The following is a 20,457-nucleotide window of genomic DNA, read 5'->3' on the forward strand; positions in this document are numbered from 1 at the left end:
TTTAGTAACATGTTACACAAGCTCCAAGAGTTGCTTTCATCTACTTACTTTGGCTTTCCCTTTGATACAGATTGTGATCTGGACTTAGAACGTTTCTTAGGTTCTGATCTGGAGCGAGATCGTGTTTTAGACTTTGACTTTTCTCGTTCACGAGATCTATTAAAAAAAAAAATTAATTTACTGTATATTACATATTTAAATGGGAAGTATATCAGAAGAAAATGTATTTGTCTTAGACAATCTAACTGCACATAAGGATTTTACTTAGTTAACTTTATTTTGATAGTGATATGCATTAGACTTTCTAAAAAGATCTCACTACAGATCTATTTGAGTCAATTATTGGTTCAAGTTTGTAGGCACTACTGGAAAGACATTACTTCTTAAACCTTGACTTTAAAATAACTATTTTTAAATCCACAAATTAGATAAAGCGAAACCTAAAAAAGTTCAGATTAAGACTGATTGCTGTAATTTGTACAACTTACATTAATCTTCAAAACTTGAATTTTACCATGACAATTTAGAAATATAAACTCATTATCTGTAGTCCTAACTTGAACCAAATTTGTAAAAAAGCATGATCTAACATTTATAGCAATCAAGAGGGATGAGATATTAACTTACTTGGATCGGGACTTGGATCTTGAAGCAGACTTAGATTTGGACCTGCTACTTCTGCGGCTGCGACTTCTACTGCTGCGTCTGCTGCGGGATCTCCTACAAACAGAGGATCTCATATAGATCTTTACAGTTTAACCTCAGTCTGATGTCTGGCAATTAAGAAAGCACTTACTTGTTGTGACTTGTGATTGCGCCACAATATTCACCAAAAGCTTTAAAATTTACATAGTTTCGAAGATATAGAACCAATTAACTCGTATGCACTGATTTTGTTGGATTTTATTTTATTCTGCAGACCAGAGGGAGTAGTAAGAGGGGAAATATGTTATCAGGCAACTGGTATAAAGTGATTGCTCTTTTCTTATCCAGATTATAAATACAAATACGTTTTAATAAAATGTTTCTTTTATCCCTTATTTTATTTATAAGTAGAATATTATATAAATATTGTTTTAGGGTGTTGAATATATGTATTGTAATTGATTTATTGTGTGATCCTTGAGTAAATGAAAACATTCAATAAGTGCATAAACAGAAATTTGAAAAGTGCTACAAATTGTATTAGAAAGCTGCATTAAATTTGATACAATGAGTATATATATAGTATTGAATACAGGTTTTGTTATTTGTTGTTCTTCCAGCCACGAAGAAGGTACATTTGTGTACATATTTGAATTATTTAATTAAATTTCTTGCATGTTCAGCCCATTGTAACCTGTGATTTGATATGGATGCAGTAATAAACTTCTCATCTACCTGGATCGTGATCGGCGCCTGGAACGAGAGCGTGAGCGAGATCTAGAACTTGATGATCGAGATCGCCGTGAGTTTCGCCGATCCTCAATCAAACGAATTCTCCTCCCATTCAGTTCAGTATCATCAAGCTTGTCTAGAGCATTCTTCATGTCAGAGCTGGTGGCAAATTCAACTACCCTGAAATGAAAAACAAAATTACATACTCTAAAATCAAACCCAACAAACAAATGCATTCCAGAATAGATAAGAATTAAGAGTGATGATTTTACTGACTAAATTTTATCTGGAATATTGAGACATCTTACATTAAAATCTAAGATAAATCTTGATACAATAACTCAATAAAATACATTAGTTTTACCCTAGTATAATTTTCATCCTGGTATTAAACCACTCAAAAACAAGGGAATCTGTAAAATTTAAATCACAAATTTGCTAACATTTACTTATTACACAAACTGTAGTGAAATCTTTCTTAACCCTATGTATTTGAAGACAGTATTTGTAATTTGTCCTTGGAGCTTGTATGGCCAGTTCTACTAGCCGCAGCGTCAGAAGCACAGATTAATTTTTGCCGTAATGATATCTCAGATTGTATGTCCAGCTGAGATGTAACACGGCCATAGCTCGTAACGCCAGCACAACTGGCTACTAAACATAGCAGTTATTTTATAATATTCTCTTTGTTTTATAAATAAATGGTGAATGCTGAAACCTATCAAACAACTTTATTTGAAAGTAATTTTTGAGTAAAGCAGTAAATTTGAATTTAATTAGTCTATAATTCTCTCCCAAACATTTTACTGTGCAAATAAGACGTATGACGCATAGTGAGCCTATACAAAATCTAATTTGAATCTTTTTCATACAAGACAGGAGATCCATCAATACAACACTAGGGGAAGGAATAAGATTGATATATTGCCTCACAGACTAGCTAAAACTAAAAGCTCGTTTAAATTAAATTTTATAAATTTTTTTAATAAGCTGCCTGATGATGCGAGACTTGTTTCCTTTAAAATATTTAAAAAAAAGTTATATGATTGGCTAGTGAAAAATCCTTTTTACAGCATTGAGGAATTCATGAATTGCCATATTAATGTTAGGTTTTAGTTTATAACTAACTATAATTACTTTTATTTATTGCTACTTTACTTAAATTTCATGTGAACTTTTTACAACACTTTTGTGTTAATGTAATTTTTAGCTCTAACAATGTATGTAATTTTAAAATGACTTGTCCTATTTCTGTAAACAGATCAATGGAATAAATGATTCTTATTCTTATTCTTATTCTTACACTTAAGTGATAGAGAAACCTAGAACATTTTACTAAAAGACGTGTGCTAACTGTTCTTGATTACACGTAAGTATTTATTTTTTTAAGTTTTATTCCGTAAAAAAATGTAATCATGCTTAAGTACAACATAACTGTTAAATCCTACTTTATAATATTTTATTTACATATCTTTGTTTAACAATATAAGTATAAAGTTAAATTTCCCAAATGTATGTTTATTAGAAAGATTCATTAAAAATAAGTTTTAAATGATTTTTAATTTTTTCTATGCAAATAACGAGGAGGAAATTGAAAAATAATTTAGATCTGGGAAAACAAACAACAAACATAGCCACCGAGCTGCCAATGACAGTAGTACGGCCATCTGTACTGGCCATACGAGAGTTGCAAGGACAAACTACGGCAAAACTAACGCGAGCTGTCTGCAAACTTGGTGTGGCCAGTGCTGCTGACCTTTCGAGCGCAAAGGGTTAATATACAAGCTTATTGGTACGCTAGAATAGTTCTGCTGACTTAAAACGTGATCTGTACAGACCGGATATGCTGCGGTAATTGTTATATATAATATACAAAACATTTATATTGCATACCCTTCATTTCTACGGTCCTTGTGAGCATCTGCATAAGTCACTTCTCCAGCCTGTCGCATGTAGTCTTTTAGGTCCTATATAAACAAAAAAAGTAACAAATGCTATGAAGAAAGGTTTGACAAGAATCTGATTAAAACTTATATATACATGATTTAAAATCTATCATGAATGAAATAACAGATCCTTAGCTAGGTATGTTTTACAAATGATAACCCAAGAGTTTATGTTCACACCATCAAATTATCAAGTACTGTTTAAATATATATTTAATGTATTTCACAATCAGTATAATATATTTTAGATTTACAATTTTTCTTCGCATAAAGCCATAACACCTAATTCTTTTATCTTTGAATAAAACTTATTTCACTTCGCAAAAGCCGTAATACTTAATTTTGTTTTATAAAACTATCACATTGTAAAATTGAGTTTTGAATTGTAATTGGTACAAAAAGTGGTTATTAGTCAAGTTTTGCGCTAACTTTGATGTACAAGGACTATTTGTCACAAGTAGACTTCAGTGGTATGATCCTCAGGCAGCAGAATGACAGTGAGTGGAAATGGATGGAGGACTAGAGCTTACGAGTCTTGGATAGGATACTGCCTGTGATCTTGCCAGCGCTACATGGCCACCTGCTCTCCATTCGCTCTCTCTATCTCTTTCACTCTCTATCTCTCTCTGGCGGCTGGAGTTGTTTTCGCACACCTCTCATCTTCTCAATTCAAATTATTTTGATGTATCTAAATTTGACTTTAGCACCTTAAATTGGCACAGTTTATTTTAATTTGTTTTTCATTAGTGAATTTTAGACATTATTACCACATGGTTTTGGAAAGATGTAACTTAATTACATACAATTGGGAAAGGACAATCAAAGTACATGCAGTGCCATAAATACTATGCCATAAATCAAACGATATAAGCAATGAATAGTTTTTTAAAAACAAAAATTAAGAATTTCTACTATGTAACTACTACCTCTTATAATTTGTGTTTACAAATTGATAAAATTGTTTTCATTAAATTTAAAGCATATTAATTCAAACAAAATATTGATTACCTTGGCATCAGACCGCTAAGAACTGCATGTATTTTAATTGACTGCCTTTTTACTTAGTACACAGATATTATTTATAATTATAACATTCCATATAATTCAATTATAGAATATACTTAATTTTAAGATATCCAGAATGATCATTATAGTAGTTCGTAATAATTGTTAATAACATCACTCCTATTCCAAAATTTGTGAACAAACATTTATTTACACTAGGAATGTGGTTATCTGAATTTAACAGATCAAGCAGGCCCCTACATAAACACAAACTTTGAATAAACTACACACAATTCATAAGTGAATTGTTGGGATATACACGATTCATAAAAAGTTTCCACCCGTGATGCATAATAAATTGTGTTGTGTATCAACACTCCATTGGCAAACTTATTAATAATTGCAGTAGACTTTATAGTAGGACTTTCTTTTATTGTTGCACGAGATACATTCAACAACCGAGAAAAACCTCTTTAGTTCCTCACATTTAACTAAGTGTTATGTAAGAATTAACATACAATGTTCAGTTTTCTATGAGAACACCAGTTTACTTTTTGATTGAAATATCATTCAGTTGACCAACAACATGCTTAACCCTTTTACTGCCGGCCATTTTTTTATTGTACCAGTCAAAATTGCCAAGGAGGAAAATCGCTGTCGTGCATTCATTTACAAAAAATGCTGTATCTTTTTTTATTTTTCATTAGATTTGCATGAATTTTTATTTTATTTACTCGTATTTAAATGCTGTTTTTTAAATAATAAAAAGAAATTTTAATTTGAAACAAACTCATTATTTAATTTTAAAAATGATGTAAATAAAAAATAAATAAAAAAATAAAAATTGTGTTTGGCATCTGATAATTTATTTTTAAAATTATACTAAAATTATGAGCATGACATCATTATAAACTAGAGCAATTGCTTAGAACATGTACCAAATTTGAAGGTGCTACCTTGAAACATAGCTGCACTATGAGGATTTTCCCAAAACTGGTAGGCCTCCTCTAGGCCTACCAGTGGAAGTTGAAGGTAAACTTATCTGTGCCACATCCCCCTCACTATCTAATAACTCTTCATTATCTGATGGTAAGATAAAGTCAGGATCGTCATCAGTGTCATCCACATCACTTTGATTGTCATCAATAATCCTAACACTAATATCAGATTCGTTCTCGGCATCTGAATCTGACAAATTCTGAAGGAAATCATCACTCAGTTCGTCTTGCACTTGTACACCACCATCGATTAGACTAATTATTGTTCCCTCACTCACAGGAGTTAGATGTAACTCTTTTACTTATTTTATCCTTGATCAACAAAAGTAACACTTCAAAAAACTTTCGATAACATTGTAAACAACAACAATGAACGAAGATTTCAGTAACATAACCCGATCAACTGGTTTTGACAGCTGTCTAGATAGTTCGTCAATTCTAGTCAAAGACGACGAAAATAGAAATCCAAAGTTCTTCAAATGGCTTCTATCATTATCCTTTGCTCCTAAACAACCAAAATACCAAATATTTTGGCATTCGAACATAACAGTAGCCAGTAACAATAAAAAAAAAACAGACGTCCGACATATCGGACGTTGGCGTTTTCGGCAAAAATGCCGACGTCCGATATGTCGGACGTTGGCAGTAAAAGGGTTAATACAAGATTAGAGGCAATGCTAGAATGTTTCAAACTACTTTTGTATCACCAGTGTAAAGTAATTTAGGAAAAAAACCTCTTTTGAATAAACAAAATTTTAATTAATGTTTTCAGCATAATCACATCCCAAGCGTATTACAAAATATGTGAAGTACAATACTTGATTAGTGAGAGATCCCTAATGTAAATATTATATTTGTATTAATAAACTACTATTTTTATAGTTTCATTGGTAAAGTTAATTCAATATGTCTTAATTAAAAAAATAACATTTCCTAAATAGAGCAAAATGTCAATCAGTTTTTACATCAAATAATTCAAATATATAGTAAAAAACAATAAAAATCTTCATTTCTAGAAAATCTATTTTACAATTTATCAGCTAGCACAATAATTGTTATTAATTAAAGGTATACTATTGATTCAACACAAACTTGTATTGTTTGCTTTAATACAAAACAACCTTACAACAAATCAATAATATCAAAATAGCAATCGGTAAAATCTATGGCAAAAATAAAAATACTGTACATTGTCAATTAAAATAATTAACAGATAAAATAAAAAGATATTACAGAAGTAAAAAATAAATTATAATGGTAAATTTGGGACAAAATTTACAATAAACCTAATTAAAATTTGAAACACTAGTTTTTAAAAGCTTTTTATTTAATTTTGGTCTAATATGCTTTGATATAACAATTAAAGACAATACTGCTATTGGTTTTGCGGTAAATTATTACATACAATTCTTATTTCCTACTGCTCTTATAAATATAATGCAAAATAAATCATTACGAATGATTTAGAAATTTCTGGGCAGAAGTTCACATTGTGGGTTTTAAGGGTCTAACATAATAGGGAAGTTATTACAGAAAGACAGGTAGACACAATTTTTCTAAAAATACCAATGTAGAAAATAAGTTGTTTATAAAACACAAAATTCTTTATAAAGTCCCAATAAACTTTTACAACTCAAAGAACAAATTCTTTGATTTTTGAGAAAAAAATGTATTTTTAAGAAAAAGTGAAAGCACAGAAGTGTTATGTACAGTGAGCCTGACACTGGTCTGGTACTGACAGCAGCAACTAGTCTGCAGTACAGAGTGTACTGAAACCTGACTTTTCACAAAAATATATCCCATTGTGCAGAAACCTCTCTAAAACACAATGTGAACCTGCCCTTGGTAAATCCATCCAGGGATGGGCCGATTCCAATACTCAATAGGTCGATATTTAATGTTACAAGGTATCAACAATTCAACAGAATTGATACCTATTGCATTCTGTATCAATGCATATATTCTTTGTTATAAATAACACAATAATATGTACAGTACCAGTACCGAATTCAGAATCTAGCCCACAATTATGTTATCAGTATTAGAAATTAAACTTTTCAGTATCGGCCCATCAATCAATCAACCTTTACATGGGTTTCTCCTTAAGTTATAAGATTGTGAAACAATAAAACTATGTCTGTTAACTTAACTAGTAGGAATACAGGGACAAAAACAGAAGTAAAAATTCTGTACATAAAACACAAAATAATGAATAATAAACTAAAAATTCTTGTAACAAAATATCCATATTGTAATATATTTTTTTTAACAATACAAGAAAGACAAAGAACTTACAATCACAATTTACAATGCAATCGTCTCATTAATCTAGTCACTAATCATTTATAATTCCTTGATTATTTTCTAGATTAAGTGTGTCACAAAACTGGTTTGATTGTATCAGCATAAAAATGTTCAATATGCTGCCTCATTGGGTACACCAGTTAAACTTAAATAAATTCAAAATGGTTTTGTATAGATTTTTGGTCAATAAGCCTTTTTATAGTCTTAAAGAATATCTTGAGTTGCCCTTGACTGACCTTAACCTTGCCTTTTTAAGCTTTAGACGGTGATTCAAGTTTTAGGTTTTAAGTAAATGTCAGCACTTTTGATGAAATGTTATTGTTAAATGTATTTTGTTAAATATAATGTAGAGATAGGATAGATTTTAAACTTGACTTGGTCAATTACTTGTAAAAGTTAAATGACTTAATAAATTCTTGATTCTTGAAAAAAGAACTCATCTGCTTGTAAATGAAATTTGAAACATACATTTTTGTTAATTTATTGTGTATGTATGTATGTATGTAACATTTATGTATTGTAAGAGCTGTGTGACGTAATGTGTTTATTGAACACTTGAATTCTGATTGTTTTACGACTAACTAATAACTTTAGCAAGAAAAGAACACACCAAAAGATGTAAGTAAGAACTCACATTGGCAGAGACACCAATAAGAAAGATATATTTTAAATTACAAATATTATTGATTGAATGTTAGTTATTTCCCGATTTTCTCAATAAGACAAGTTATGCTTTTGAAGTAAAATCCAAGACAAGCAAAACATTTATATGAACATTTGATATATGAATATTGGAATAAATGCCATATTTTAGCAGTAATGCAGAAAACCATATAGTGTGGTCAAAATTTATAGTGCAGTGACTTGGGCAATTGCCCTACTATTTATCTCATATAGAAACGCTGTGGCACCTCAAGGGGTACATGGTTGGTCATCATAGAATGTAAAAATAGAAGTTTAATAGAAAAAATGGAAAAAGGATTTTATGTCAGTTGCATATCAATCTTAACAAATCAGCATTGTGTTACTTTGTGGTTCCTTGCAGGCTGAGCGTCAGCAAAGCCTAACATTCATGAGGCTGGAAAAATTTCATTTCTGTCTGTCCGCACTACACGTAGAAAACTAAGAGACCAAGACTTGTAATTGTGCATGTCAATCCATGGGAATTGGGTGAGCTTTAGTCGATATTGTTCCATTGGTTGTATGGATAACCATGATATTGAGACAACAGAATAAATTTGTAAACAAACTCAGTACACTTAAAACATGTAGCTCAACTATCCAAATGTGTTGGTATACAACATTCAAACAACATTTACGGTGACTTGGTGTGTATATCTTTATATAAAATCTAATTCAATGGACATAACTATTTATGTATCATGTTGCCAGATATCTGAAGACAGATTTTATCTGTAGACTTGAAATTTTATGATGGTGCTAAGTGTCATTGAAGCCTGTCTGTCACACAGTAGGTTGATGTAATATCTATTTAGTTTGTCGAAGGATGTAAAAATTTCTGTTCCATATGATTGTCAGTGGTTCCATCTTTCAATAATGAAATTAGCTAGACTTGAAATTTTGCACTGAATCTCAGCAAAGCCTGTTACATTACATGTGGTGTGGCGTATCCCTCTTTTGTTTATAAAATTATTTACTTTACTGGCATCTTTCAATCTGAAGTGTAATCTTGGAATTTCAAAACCATTTTTCAACTTTTAAAAGTAGTAAATGTAATTTATGTAAAATGCAATGGAATTTACACGAGAATTGTCCAAACAAGGGTTGGGTTGTTTGATGAGACTATTGCATTTTAAATTCACTACATTGAAACATCAAACAGAGATCATTTCTGCTAATAAGTTATACATAAAATCAGTTCTGCGCTACAATAATATACAACTTAAAAGAGTATAGGGCAACACACAAAATTCATTCCCTACAGTTTTTGAAAAATGTAAATATATTCCCCATTGACTATTAATAACGCTGCATATCTAAATAAAGAGAATTATAACAGGATTTCGGAGATTTGCCATCATTATATGTTACAAAATGCATAGCACTATATTTAAGGGTTGAAATCAACTCCCTTCTTTAGGTGTAAAACACTAAATAGATATACATACACCACTTATGTAACATGCGGCAATGGACAGCCACTAAAAAAGGAAATTGGCATCATACACAACAATTTTCTCCCGTGTGGACCTTGCTGTTGTCAAGTATGAAACCATTTTTAATTTTTAGTTGCAGCACATTGCAGGTATTAAGTACAGTGGAGTCCCGCTAATATGAACTAATTAGAACCAAACCTGGTTTGGATTACAGAATTGTTTAAATTACAAAAATACACGGTTTTAAGCATGAGAATGGGTCTATTTTATTTCTAAAATTATCAACATTGTTTATTAAAACACATTTTTTGTCTGTTTTACTGTTCTTCATGTGACAAATGAGTTGGACTGCGAATACAGTTATTAAGTTTCAGTACACCGTAGTTCACTTTTGTAGTACACATGGACATGTCCACGCTCTACAGACCAGACTGTACTCCCCCTCCCTCGTCACTGCAGCACACTGCGCTGTAGTCTACAGTGTGTCATCTGTTTTCTCAGTGCAAACATCGATTCCACTGTTGTGATTATTTGCGTAATAAAAGTGTGCAAGCTGATGGTTATGGCAAGTAAGCGAAAGCATACCACCGTTACTCTCGAGAACCTGTGTGATATAGAGCAGTTGGTGCCACACACAGAAGATGCAGCAGTGCTTGACCTTGCACTACTTACATATTATTTAATTGATAAAAACTTAATTCATGTTGTTTCAATTAATATTGGAATCAACAGTAATATCAGTACTGTACATCCAGTTTTTTGTTTCATTTCATTTCTTAATATAACTCAAAATTAAACTATCATTTTCAATTTGGCACTGTATTCAAACTTATTATTTATGTACTGTAGTGTAGTGTACACAATTTGTTCTAATAAAATACTTTACGCGTATTAAGTGAGTTTTATTACGAAATTATGCACCCATTTTTTTCAGGCAATTAGTTGCTACAGCTGTATATTACATTCACAAATAAATATAATAATTCCCTCCCAGACTTGTTCGGATTAAACGTGTTCGAAGCAGCAAGACTCCACTGTGCATGTATTAAAGTGTTTTACACCTGAATAAGAGGGTAGATTGAAATTCTCAAAACATAGTATTATACATTTATAACATACAATGTCCGAAATTCTTTAATTTTTTTCATTTCCATCCATTGTTAATAACAAACTTTAAATAAAGGGGTCTACCTTTGGGTCGAATCGCCTCTAAGTTCCACCAGTTTATTATTGACTGATAACAAGTAACAAAAAGCTGGTTAATTGAAATTATATCATTTCTTATCAGAAAAAAGTATGTTTTAAATTTATATCCTTTACCATATGCTTGCATTAATTCTGTTATAATCTGATAAAACTAATTTTATTAATGGTGAACAATACACTAATATTCACTATTCTTTAGAATGAGCATATATTTATATGTATGGGTATACATTGTATAGAAATATAAGTAAATTGTACTGTATCGTCAATTTATGTAATTAGCAAGTTCATTGAAAAGAGTCAATGTTACCACAATGAACAGCTGGTTGCCATTATCAAAAACTATGTATAAACAGAAAATTCAGACACCATGGCAAGAATAAAAGAAAGACCTGAGTGTTACTTGCTTCCCTTGTTATACTATTTCCATGTGTCAAATTTATAATTCAAAAAATTGTATAATACAATAAAAATTTATTATAACACAATTTGAATCTAATATTCATGGAAATTATATTTTAAGACGTCTTTCATACAATATAAGATAGAAATATGTTTGTTTCCAATACTTGCAAATACTTCTTTGTAATCATTTAAACCTTGTGGCATGTAACCGTCACGGTGATCGGGTCGGTCAGTGTGCAGGAGCTAAACGGGCGACCTTTGACCGAATATCGGAATGGGCACAATCAGGCCGATTATCGGGGAACGGGTTTGGTCGAGAACGCACTTGTGGGAGAGGAGCGAGCGGACGTGTACGCCGACCGACGTTGCAGACTGGACGGGTATCCGTGAGTTGGTCGTAGTTTTAAATTAAGTCTCAAGTGTAATACATATTTTTATTGCGATTTAGGTGCCAATAAATATGTCGGGCTAGGCAGGTTAGACGGGGGATCGTGGGGGTTGTGGGGATCGGGAAATACGGGCAGCATGGTTCGTTCGGGTATCGAGGGTCACTCCGTGCTTTAATTTTTAGGGGGATTTAATTATGGGGGAATATTGATATCAAATTCTAAATCAAAGCTGGCTAGAGGAGTGTCCCAGCATAATGACCGATCCGGGCCTTTGGGGGGAATGTAATTTTGGTTTGGTGTTAGAATCACCACGTGGTTGACCACTTCCGGAAAATAGTTTTAAGTATTATGGTAATTATCTGAATACGTCTCAACCTATCTAACTTCAGTTATTGGTATGATATGCAAGTGGCAGATATTTTTTGAAGTGGCGGTTATTTTACCTTTAGCTACGCTACCCCTGACTTGAAGATAGAGCAGTCTTAACGACTACTTGAAGGAAGCCTAGTATACCGTTTTGAAAAGTTATTGGTTGTCAAGAGCGACAGTTGCTATTAGCGATAAATAAAAACCCATAGTTAACGGATTTCACCTGTCACAAATTGTAGAGGTGTTCCTCTGTTAACTCACTATCATGAGGTATACAGTTCAGAGCTCTCAGACCTCCTATATAAGATGACATTGTCAAGTGCTGTAAAAGTTCAGAGCTCTCAGACCTCCTATATAAGATGACATTGTCAAGTGCTGTAAATTATATTGTAATAACTGAAAGGTTACTAGATTATAAAAACATTTTTAGAAAAATTAATTTATTATAACTGGTGCAGAACCAAAAAAACTTAGACTAAACTGACTAATCCTTCTCACACTACCAAAAACCGATATAGGCTATATTATATCATTACTATTTTTATTTTACTTTGGGGATAAACAAATTTTGCTGTCATTATCTACATGGAATGGAAACTCACATGTAGATATAAAATGTTAATTTCCTGTTTATTTTTGTGTGCTTGCCCTACACTAAATCACTTACATGAATTATATTATAACCTATATTTTAATTTACTAAAATTAATACCAAGGTTTATTTCATACATAAAGCTTAATGTTCTAAAGTTTTACATATTAAAACAATTATTACAATAATTGTAATGGATTAAAGTAAGTTTGATACAGAAAGTCATGTTCAATTTTCTCTATTTATTACAGAGAGGTAGTAACAGTGTTACTAAGAAATGTACGTTTCAAATACAAGAAAAAATGTAATATTTTAATAAAGAGGAAGACAATATTGTATCGAAGTTGTTGAATAAACAGTTGAGACCACTATACACGGTGATGTGTATATCTTTTCAACTAATAATTTATTATCTTAAATGGGCCGAATAATTCACACTAACTTTAATTTATACACTTATTTTCTGCAATCATTTTAATTATGTAAGCTTTATGTGTGAGGAAACCTTCAATACAGTTCTAAGCCTTGGGTTAGCATTATAAAACATTCCAACTGAAGACAAATATCCAAATATGTGTATACCACAACAATAAATGTATCTGATATTAAATTTAAAAAAGTAAAACATTAATATTAATTTGTACCTTTAATACAGATTTTTAATAAACATTAGAATTCATTAAACATAAAAGAAAATGAACTTAAAGAAAATGACAAGGACTGTAACATTTGGATTGTCTTTCAATGATGCTTTGAATCTGTATAATGTACACTAAAAAGCATGAAAGAAAATGGTATGAATGACGTTCTGCTAGTTTAAAAAGAATTAAACTAGTCCGCAGTAAGTTATCTAGCTAATATATTTATATACCTGTCCAAATCCACTGAGACATGCTAGAAATATAGTGAACGTGGGAAGAGAACGGGCTTAGTTACCTTTGGCCTGGTATAACGCTATTGACCACAACTGCACAAGACAAGGGGGGGTGTCCAAGGCCAGTGGGTGGATTGACATCAATCGATCGAATGCTAGTCCTCCCTAGAACGAGTCCCGGCCCGGATGCCAACTCAACCACTTCTAATATGAGACTGAGACATCAGTTATTGCCTTTGGTACCGTCACAGGACACCACCCATGGCGAAGAGGACTTTTCTCTTCCGGAAAAAAACAGCAGGTTTATTCAAGTACAGCAAGAATTAACAGTTTTCAATCACTATCACCATTTAAAATAAGTTTTATGATGCCAACTACCTATAATGTTCCACATATATGTGAGTATACAGTAGGACTATGGAGATCTGTAGATAAGTGCTTTATACATTAGAGTGAAAAATGGTCTATCTGATCTTTTGTTGCTGTAGTTTTTCGGCTCAAAGATGCACCAAACCAATACATATTTATCATGATTCATGTCATATCTAAAATTCAAACACATTCTCATCGTCACAAAAACTACAATGTTGAGTTACTATAATTTTAAAATAAAAGAAAAAAAATGTTTTAAATTTAGTTAGGGTTATACAATTTATTGGGATGGAGTCATGGACAACATGGCTCATTATCCCACAAGAATTACCAATGTATGAGAAGTAAAACACAAACCCGAGACTTTTATATTCAAACAAACAAGACCTTTAATTTAATACAGAGCCAAAGAAAATCGCAACTGGGAGAATTTCTGGCTATAATGGAAACAAAAACTGAGTAACTTGAAACCTTTTATACCTCTATCTATTATACCATTTAAGAATATATTTGATTTGAAGTGTTCTTATGAATCAACTCTTGATCTTGAGTACATGTTCACAATGAGCTACAATGTGATTCTCCTACATTTTGATGCAACCACCTGTAGAAATAATAAAACAACACAGCCATTCCCGCTACATGTAATTGTGGAACAATTATAGGCCACTAACTAATCTAAACCACACTTGGCAGCTTCAAAGAGACTTTGCTGACAGCAGAAAAGTAGGTGAAGGTCTTGGCCAAGTCTTCCAGTTGAGATGGTACAGAGCAGTGCAAGAAAATCCAGACTGATGTTCCTCTTCTTCATTCCTTGTCCTTGTTTCCATCTTCACTGTGAATAACTTCTATCTTCGAAATTGTTATTATGGTCCAAGTCTTAATGGAAAGAAAGATGCATCCGTAGTTGAAGAAAATTCCCGGTCCACATTCCACCATAATATGAAGGCAAAAAGCAGCGTACCAAGTGTGGCATTGAAAAAACTGTTTATGTTTTAATTATTTAAAAACGGGAATCTAAATATTTAAAAGTACCACTCACCTGCCAGCTGACTCTGGTTGAAAGGTTTTCCACAATCAATCTGTATTCTGTACGAGTAGGTGGGCCATATCTGAAATGGAAAAATGAATAAACGTTGCATTCAGATGAATTTCAATGGATAAAAAATCAAATAACTAACTCAAGATTGGGAAGGAATCAACTCTAGATTGTTAAGATTCTAGTGCTCTCGAGAGACTGGAAATGATTCTGTAATAGGTCTTGTTTTATTTAAACCATGAATCCCGCGCAGGAAGAACCAAACCAATCCACTTTATTACAATTGGTTTGAATATTTCAGAAATCTATATAAACTCAAAAACTTAGGTTTCTTTATTGTGGTATATAGTAAAACCATAACACTAATTTTTTCCTGCTTCATCGGTTGATTCATTTCTTCAAACAAAATTATACAAATTTTTACAAGTGTTTGAAATCTTTTAGATTAATTAACTTGACTAAATAAATTGTATGAACATTAATGTTTCAAGCCTTTTATAATGCTAGATCGACATGTGGAACAATGTTTAGCTGATAAATAGGATTAAATATATTGCCTTGTATGTGAAATAAAAACTGTACCTGAGCACAAAAATAAACAATGTTAGCATTTTCAAAGCTAAGGCATTTTTATGTACGCTATATGTAGTCTTTTGTAACTTATTATATCTGATCACTCTGACGTTTTAAAGTAAAACTTCATTAATCATATTTCATATATATGTAAAGTACATACAGCTATTTCAATTCTATAACAAATCAATTATTATTGCGATTAATATGTAAATACTGTTAAAACCATCTTTTTACCCCAACCAAATTTTTAATTAAGTATAACCTGAGTTTAGTAGCTTAATTCAACACAATAACATTTCCTGACAGGTGAAAATGAAACATACCTGTCTGAAATCCGGTGATCTGGTTCCCTGAAAAAGATCAATCTTAAATTGATAAAGAGTTGTAAAATGTTGTAATAAAGCTCTCCTATTTCAATCAACCATAAATTATAGAATGCAAAATTTTTAAAGAGACAAAAATATTAATTTTGATGTATACTTCTTTATAATTTTACTTGTTCAAATTTAAAACATATCACCAATTCCTTTAGTTTAGTTAAATAAAATTGTTCTGTGTTAAAGATAAAATACGTCTGCTAATAACTAATCCATTACAATATTAGTAACAAGGTAAAAAATTATTCTAAAAGAAATAACAACTTTGTTTAGATGTGTTATTAAAAAACTAAATAAAACACTTCAAAGACCTCTATCACTTAATACTATGGGATAATCTATAGCTTCTATAACCTTTAAGTTTTACAAAATTGAATGTAAAACAGAATTAAATTAAATGTGACCCAGTGAGTCAACTTACTTTTAATAAGTTACCAAAAGACAATCAACTGCACAAGTTATATAGGTTAGTGTTCTACATATCCAAGTCACATTGCCAGTTAAGTGAATTGGTGTATTAGCGCAAATACAAATCCTGATCTGATATTTATTTTTGTCAAACCAGTCCCACCTAATGTTTCATTTTATTCAATGTTGTTATATGCAAGCAGTCTATAATATAAGCAGTAGAAGTTGATTGGATTAGCCATCACCATTAATAAAAAGCTACTAAGTTCAGAACATCACAATGTCTGGTTCAAAATATGCCTAAATCATTATTTGGCCATATATGTGTCAACAATACAATTCAGCAATATGGACCCTATATACAAGTAGGATTTTAAAATTAGTACATTATTCAACTGAAATGATTACAATAATTATGTTTAAAATATCAGACATGAAAAATGTACAAGTGATTTATATTTTTCAATGGTAGAAGAATACAGTAAAACTTGTCATACCCAGCTTAACGTTTTGCTGGAAAGGAAAATATTAAATACTCAGCTGAAAATGTTTCCTTTTAAACTTGAATACTTATGATACAAAGTTTATTCTAACCAAAACTTGAAAAAAGTATATCTTCAATAATGTACAATATATAAAAAATAATGATCCTGACTTAAAGGTTTCATCTAGGTCACTATTTCTAAAAACAGTCGAGATCATTAAGAGGGAAAAGAAAGCACCCGCACATCCCTCATATATGGAATACAGCGATCAAGCTTGCCAAGTGTGGCATTTCTTGCTTGAAAAAGTTACTGTTAGAAAATGTTTTATGGTTTGTAACAGTGCGGATACTGGAAGTGTCGGATATGGCAGTTCTTATTGTACTCAATCCACCTTTTAAGGCCTTAAATGCAAATTAAGGTGAATTTATTAATTTAGCTAATTAATTACTCAGATATTTCACAATGTATTGTATCCAAATGAGTGTAAATACAAGTTATTTTTAGCATGAGTAAAACACATGACCAGCTACAAGAATTTGCAGCCTTAATTTGATTACTACTTAGCCTAATTCAAAAGAACCTCAATTTTGTTATTAACGGTAAATTGAAATTTTTGTGAGCTGGTTTAGATCGTTTCCAGTCTCTAAAACTTTAAAATACACTACAATTAAAATACACAACTGATATACATTTTTGGTGCCTCCTAATGGGTACAACATTATTATTATTATTAACAAAAATACTTTCAAGTTAACCAACTTTACTACAATTTCAAATTTTACAAACACTGATTTTGCAAAATTATGAAAAAGGAACTAACAATTTTGTAACTAATTTAACAGATACACTAATATAATGAATTAAAATATTGTTACTCATAAACATAAGGAGTACAACCAAAGTATAACTCTTGATTTGTTCATTGGAGACTAAACCCACTTCAATTAGAAAATATCTACATAATGATCTACAGAAGTTGTACCTCATCTAGTCCTTCAATAATTATTTACTGGCACTTTGATCCATTTAAAAAAGTTAAGTTCTTAAACAAGAAGCATTCATCATAATTACAGACAACTATCACAGAAATTGGATGTTAGAAACTCCTAAAAACCTATTTCCCCTTATACAAGTTTGTCAGTTAGTAGAAAATTTAGTCAAAATCTATTTCAAGTGAATCTATACACAACATTGAACCTCACAATACCTGGAGTAAAAATTATTTCAACTAAAATAATCTCTCAGTATATAGTCAGACCTGTAAACAAACGGATAAGTTCTTTGATCAACTTTTTATATTAATGTAATTGTAGTATCTTGTATGATGACTTCACTTTATCTTGAAGGTTTACCAGTTTAAAAAGTAGCTAATATACAATGTCAGTTAAATACAATCACTTTGAATTGTTCTAATCAATAACAACCAAATATAATGAATATCATGTAGGATTATCATGTTTGTTTGTTGTAATAATTGTTTGTTGTGTTGGATCTGACTTTTTAATCAACAAAATCTATACGTAATTAACAAATTTTATAAATTCTGACTTGGAAAGACTTGCGCCAGTTAAATATTTTAACGCAACAAAGTAGTAAGTAGAAAATAGCTTATAAGTATTTTGACAATTGTTCTCTTCAATGCCAAAATAATTTTCTCACTTGGAAAACAAAATTACCCAATGATTATAGAGGTCTTTGAGGGTTGACAAGTAATGTTACACATTCCAACTACCAAAAAAGCCCTTGTATATAATTTTTAAATACGATTTAACATAATAAAACTAATTACTTTACATAAGTAATTACAGTGTGTTTATAGAGAAAATGTCTATAATGAAAAACAAGTAGAGCAATATCTGCAGATCAATTCATTTTCAAAGTTACAAATTCACAACAAATAATTGATATTGTTAAAGGGATTATTATTTTAGAAAAATCAAGTAAATCATCTGGTTGAAATTTAAAGTTTCATTACGAATCATTATAAAGTTTTAATAAGTGAAACAAGAAAATGCTGAAGGCGGATTTTAAAATTCGGCTATGCCAATATTAGGTGACAATCAGTAACAAATGGTTCAAGCAAGCTTATGTTTATGAGCAACAGACTTGTGCAAACTACAAAAATAGATCAGTCACCTGTCGCGTGCGCGAGACGGCCTGCGCGGGAGAGGCGCTAAACTGCGGCCATGGCCCGAGCCCCGCCAGACATCACTCCCACGCGGCGTACCTCGCGCTTTCTCTACAGACACTCTGCAACAACAAGCAATACGGTAACGTAGCCACTTACTTGCCATACCAAGAGGAGCGGCGTCGGCTTGATCCGCCAAAACTGCGGTCACTTCGCCTTGCTGTGCCTCTGGCGAGCTCCACTATTACCCTAGAAACAAGAACAGACCTAGTCTAGCCTGTTCCTCCTTCAGGGATTTACCAATATCTTCAATATTAGCTAATACTCAATTTTTTTTATCCAGAAAAAATGGTTTGTTGAATAAAGTAGAAAATATTTAATGTAAAGCATGTTTTTGTAAGCTTTACCACAAAGAGAAAGTTAAGTCATTTAAAATTTAATAAAGCTATAATCACTATAAATAACATAACAGTAAGTATAGAACAGTGGTTCCCAATATAAGGTGCACAACCAACATGTTTAGCATAAACACCTAAACACATTTACATTATACCAAACAAGGGACTGGTTAAAGCTACTACTATCAGCAAGATCACCCACATCAATAGCAAACTCCTCTTTTATTGTTTAAATCAAGAAAGATCTTTGAACAATCTATATTAAGACAAAGCACAATTTAATAAATAGTGTATTTAAAACAAACTACCTGAAGATAAACCAAATCAAGACAATTGTTAGTCTTAAAACATCAGACTTGACCAATGGTAAGCGCACAATCGTATGTTATTGTAATTTTTACACTGTCTAATTGAATTATTTTATTGTGTCAGTAATCAATGGTCTCTTTCTTCATTAATATTTAAAACAAAGTAGCAATATGCACTTAAAGACAATATCTTTTTTTTACATGCCTCATGCAACTGGTTATGGGCTTTTTCGCACTATTTTCAGTTTCTGGTAAAAACTGGACGTTAAAACTGAAAGGGTAAAAAAATGATTTTTTTTCTAAAAGCTTTCATTATTTGAAAACCATTCATTATAGACCAATTCAGTGAGTGAATACTGTATAAGCTTACTAAAAGAATAAAATAAATTTATTAACAAATTGGAAGCCACTGTTCTAGAAAGTAAATTCTGTTCAGTTGTCACTGTAGTACCATTTAGCTTCACAACTACAGATGTATTCCATCAAATGACTTGGAAGAGGCTACCTCTCAAAGTAATGATTGAATATTTGTTTCTTATTTAGTTAACTTTTTAAGAAAACGAATAATGTCACTGCCTATTCTAATAAGATTTATAAGTAGTTTTCTTAATGAAATAGATAAATAGAAATGCTAACATCACTGAAGAGATAGCCTACTTTATAGCTGTAAATTTAAAGAAGGCAGGTATGCAGATAATGTTGTTTACTTCTCCAAGGACATAGGGTTAAATTCTAGTTCATGAATCTGGCAAATAATAATACTGAAAAGCCTGAATAACAAATG

At 31.4% G+C, this 20,457-nt stretch overlaps 1 protein-coding gene and 1 long non-coding RNA gene across 6 annotated transcripts in view; both read right to left on the reverse strand.

Annotated features, from left to right (window-relative positions):
• The window catches only part of LOC124360089 (serine-arginine protein 55), a 53,820-nt gene that overhangs the window by 5,545 nt on the left and 27,818 nt on the right, over nucleotides 1-20,457 (reverse strand). For 2 of the 5 annotated variants that reach the window (XM_046813383.1, XM_046813384.1), the window contains exons 4-10: nucleotides 18,976-19,089; nucleotides 15,893-15,919; nucleotides 14,997-15,066; nucleotides 3,271-3,344; nucleotides 1,381-1,557; nucleotides 628-720; nucleotides 49-156 (exon numbers count right to left, since the gene is read on the reverse strand). In XM_046813383.1, coding sequence (XP_046669339.1) covers nucleotides 49-156; nucleotides 628-720; nucleotides 1,381-1,557; nucleotides 3,271-3,344; nucleotides 14,997-15,066; nucleotides 15,893-15,919; nucleotides 18,976-19,089 — 663 coding nt within the window. Of the gene's footprint in view, nucleotides 1-48; nucleotides 157-627; nucleotides 721-1,380; nucleotides 1,558-3,270; nucleotides 3,345-14,996; nucleotides 15,067-15,892; nucleotides 15,920-18,975; nucleotides 19,090-19,126; nucleotides 19,217-20,457 lie in introns of all 5 variants that reach the window. The other 3 variants (XM_046813385.1, XM_046813386.1, XM_046813388.1) reach the window with 2 other exon arrangements.
• LOC124360090 lies at nucleotides 5,876-13,638 on the reverse strand. The gene is made up of 3 exons (XR_006922204.1): nucleotides 12,464-13,638; nucleotides 12,123-12,410; nucleotides 5,876-11,552 (listed from the first exon to the last, which is right to left on the reverse strand). It is a non-coding gene; the product is annotated as an uncharacterized LOC124360090 (long non-coding RNA).

This window comes from Homalodisca vitripennis, chromosome 4 (genome assembly GCF_021130785.1).
Source record: "Homalodisca vitripennis isolate AUS2020 chromosome 4, UT_GWSS_2.1, whole genome shotgun sequence".
Classification (NCBI taxonomy): Eukaryota; Metazoa; Arthropoda; class Insecta; order Hemiptera; family Cicadellidae; genus Homalodisca; species Homalodisca vitripennis.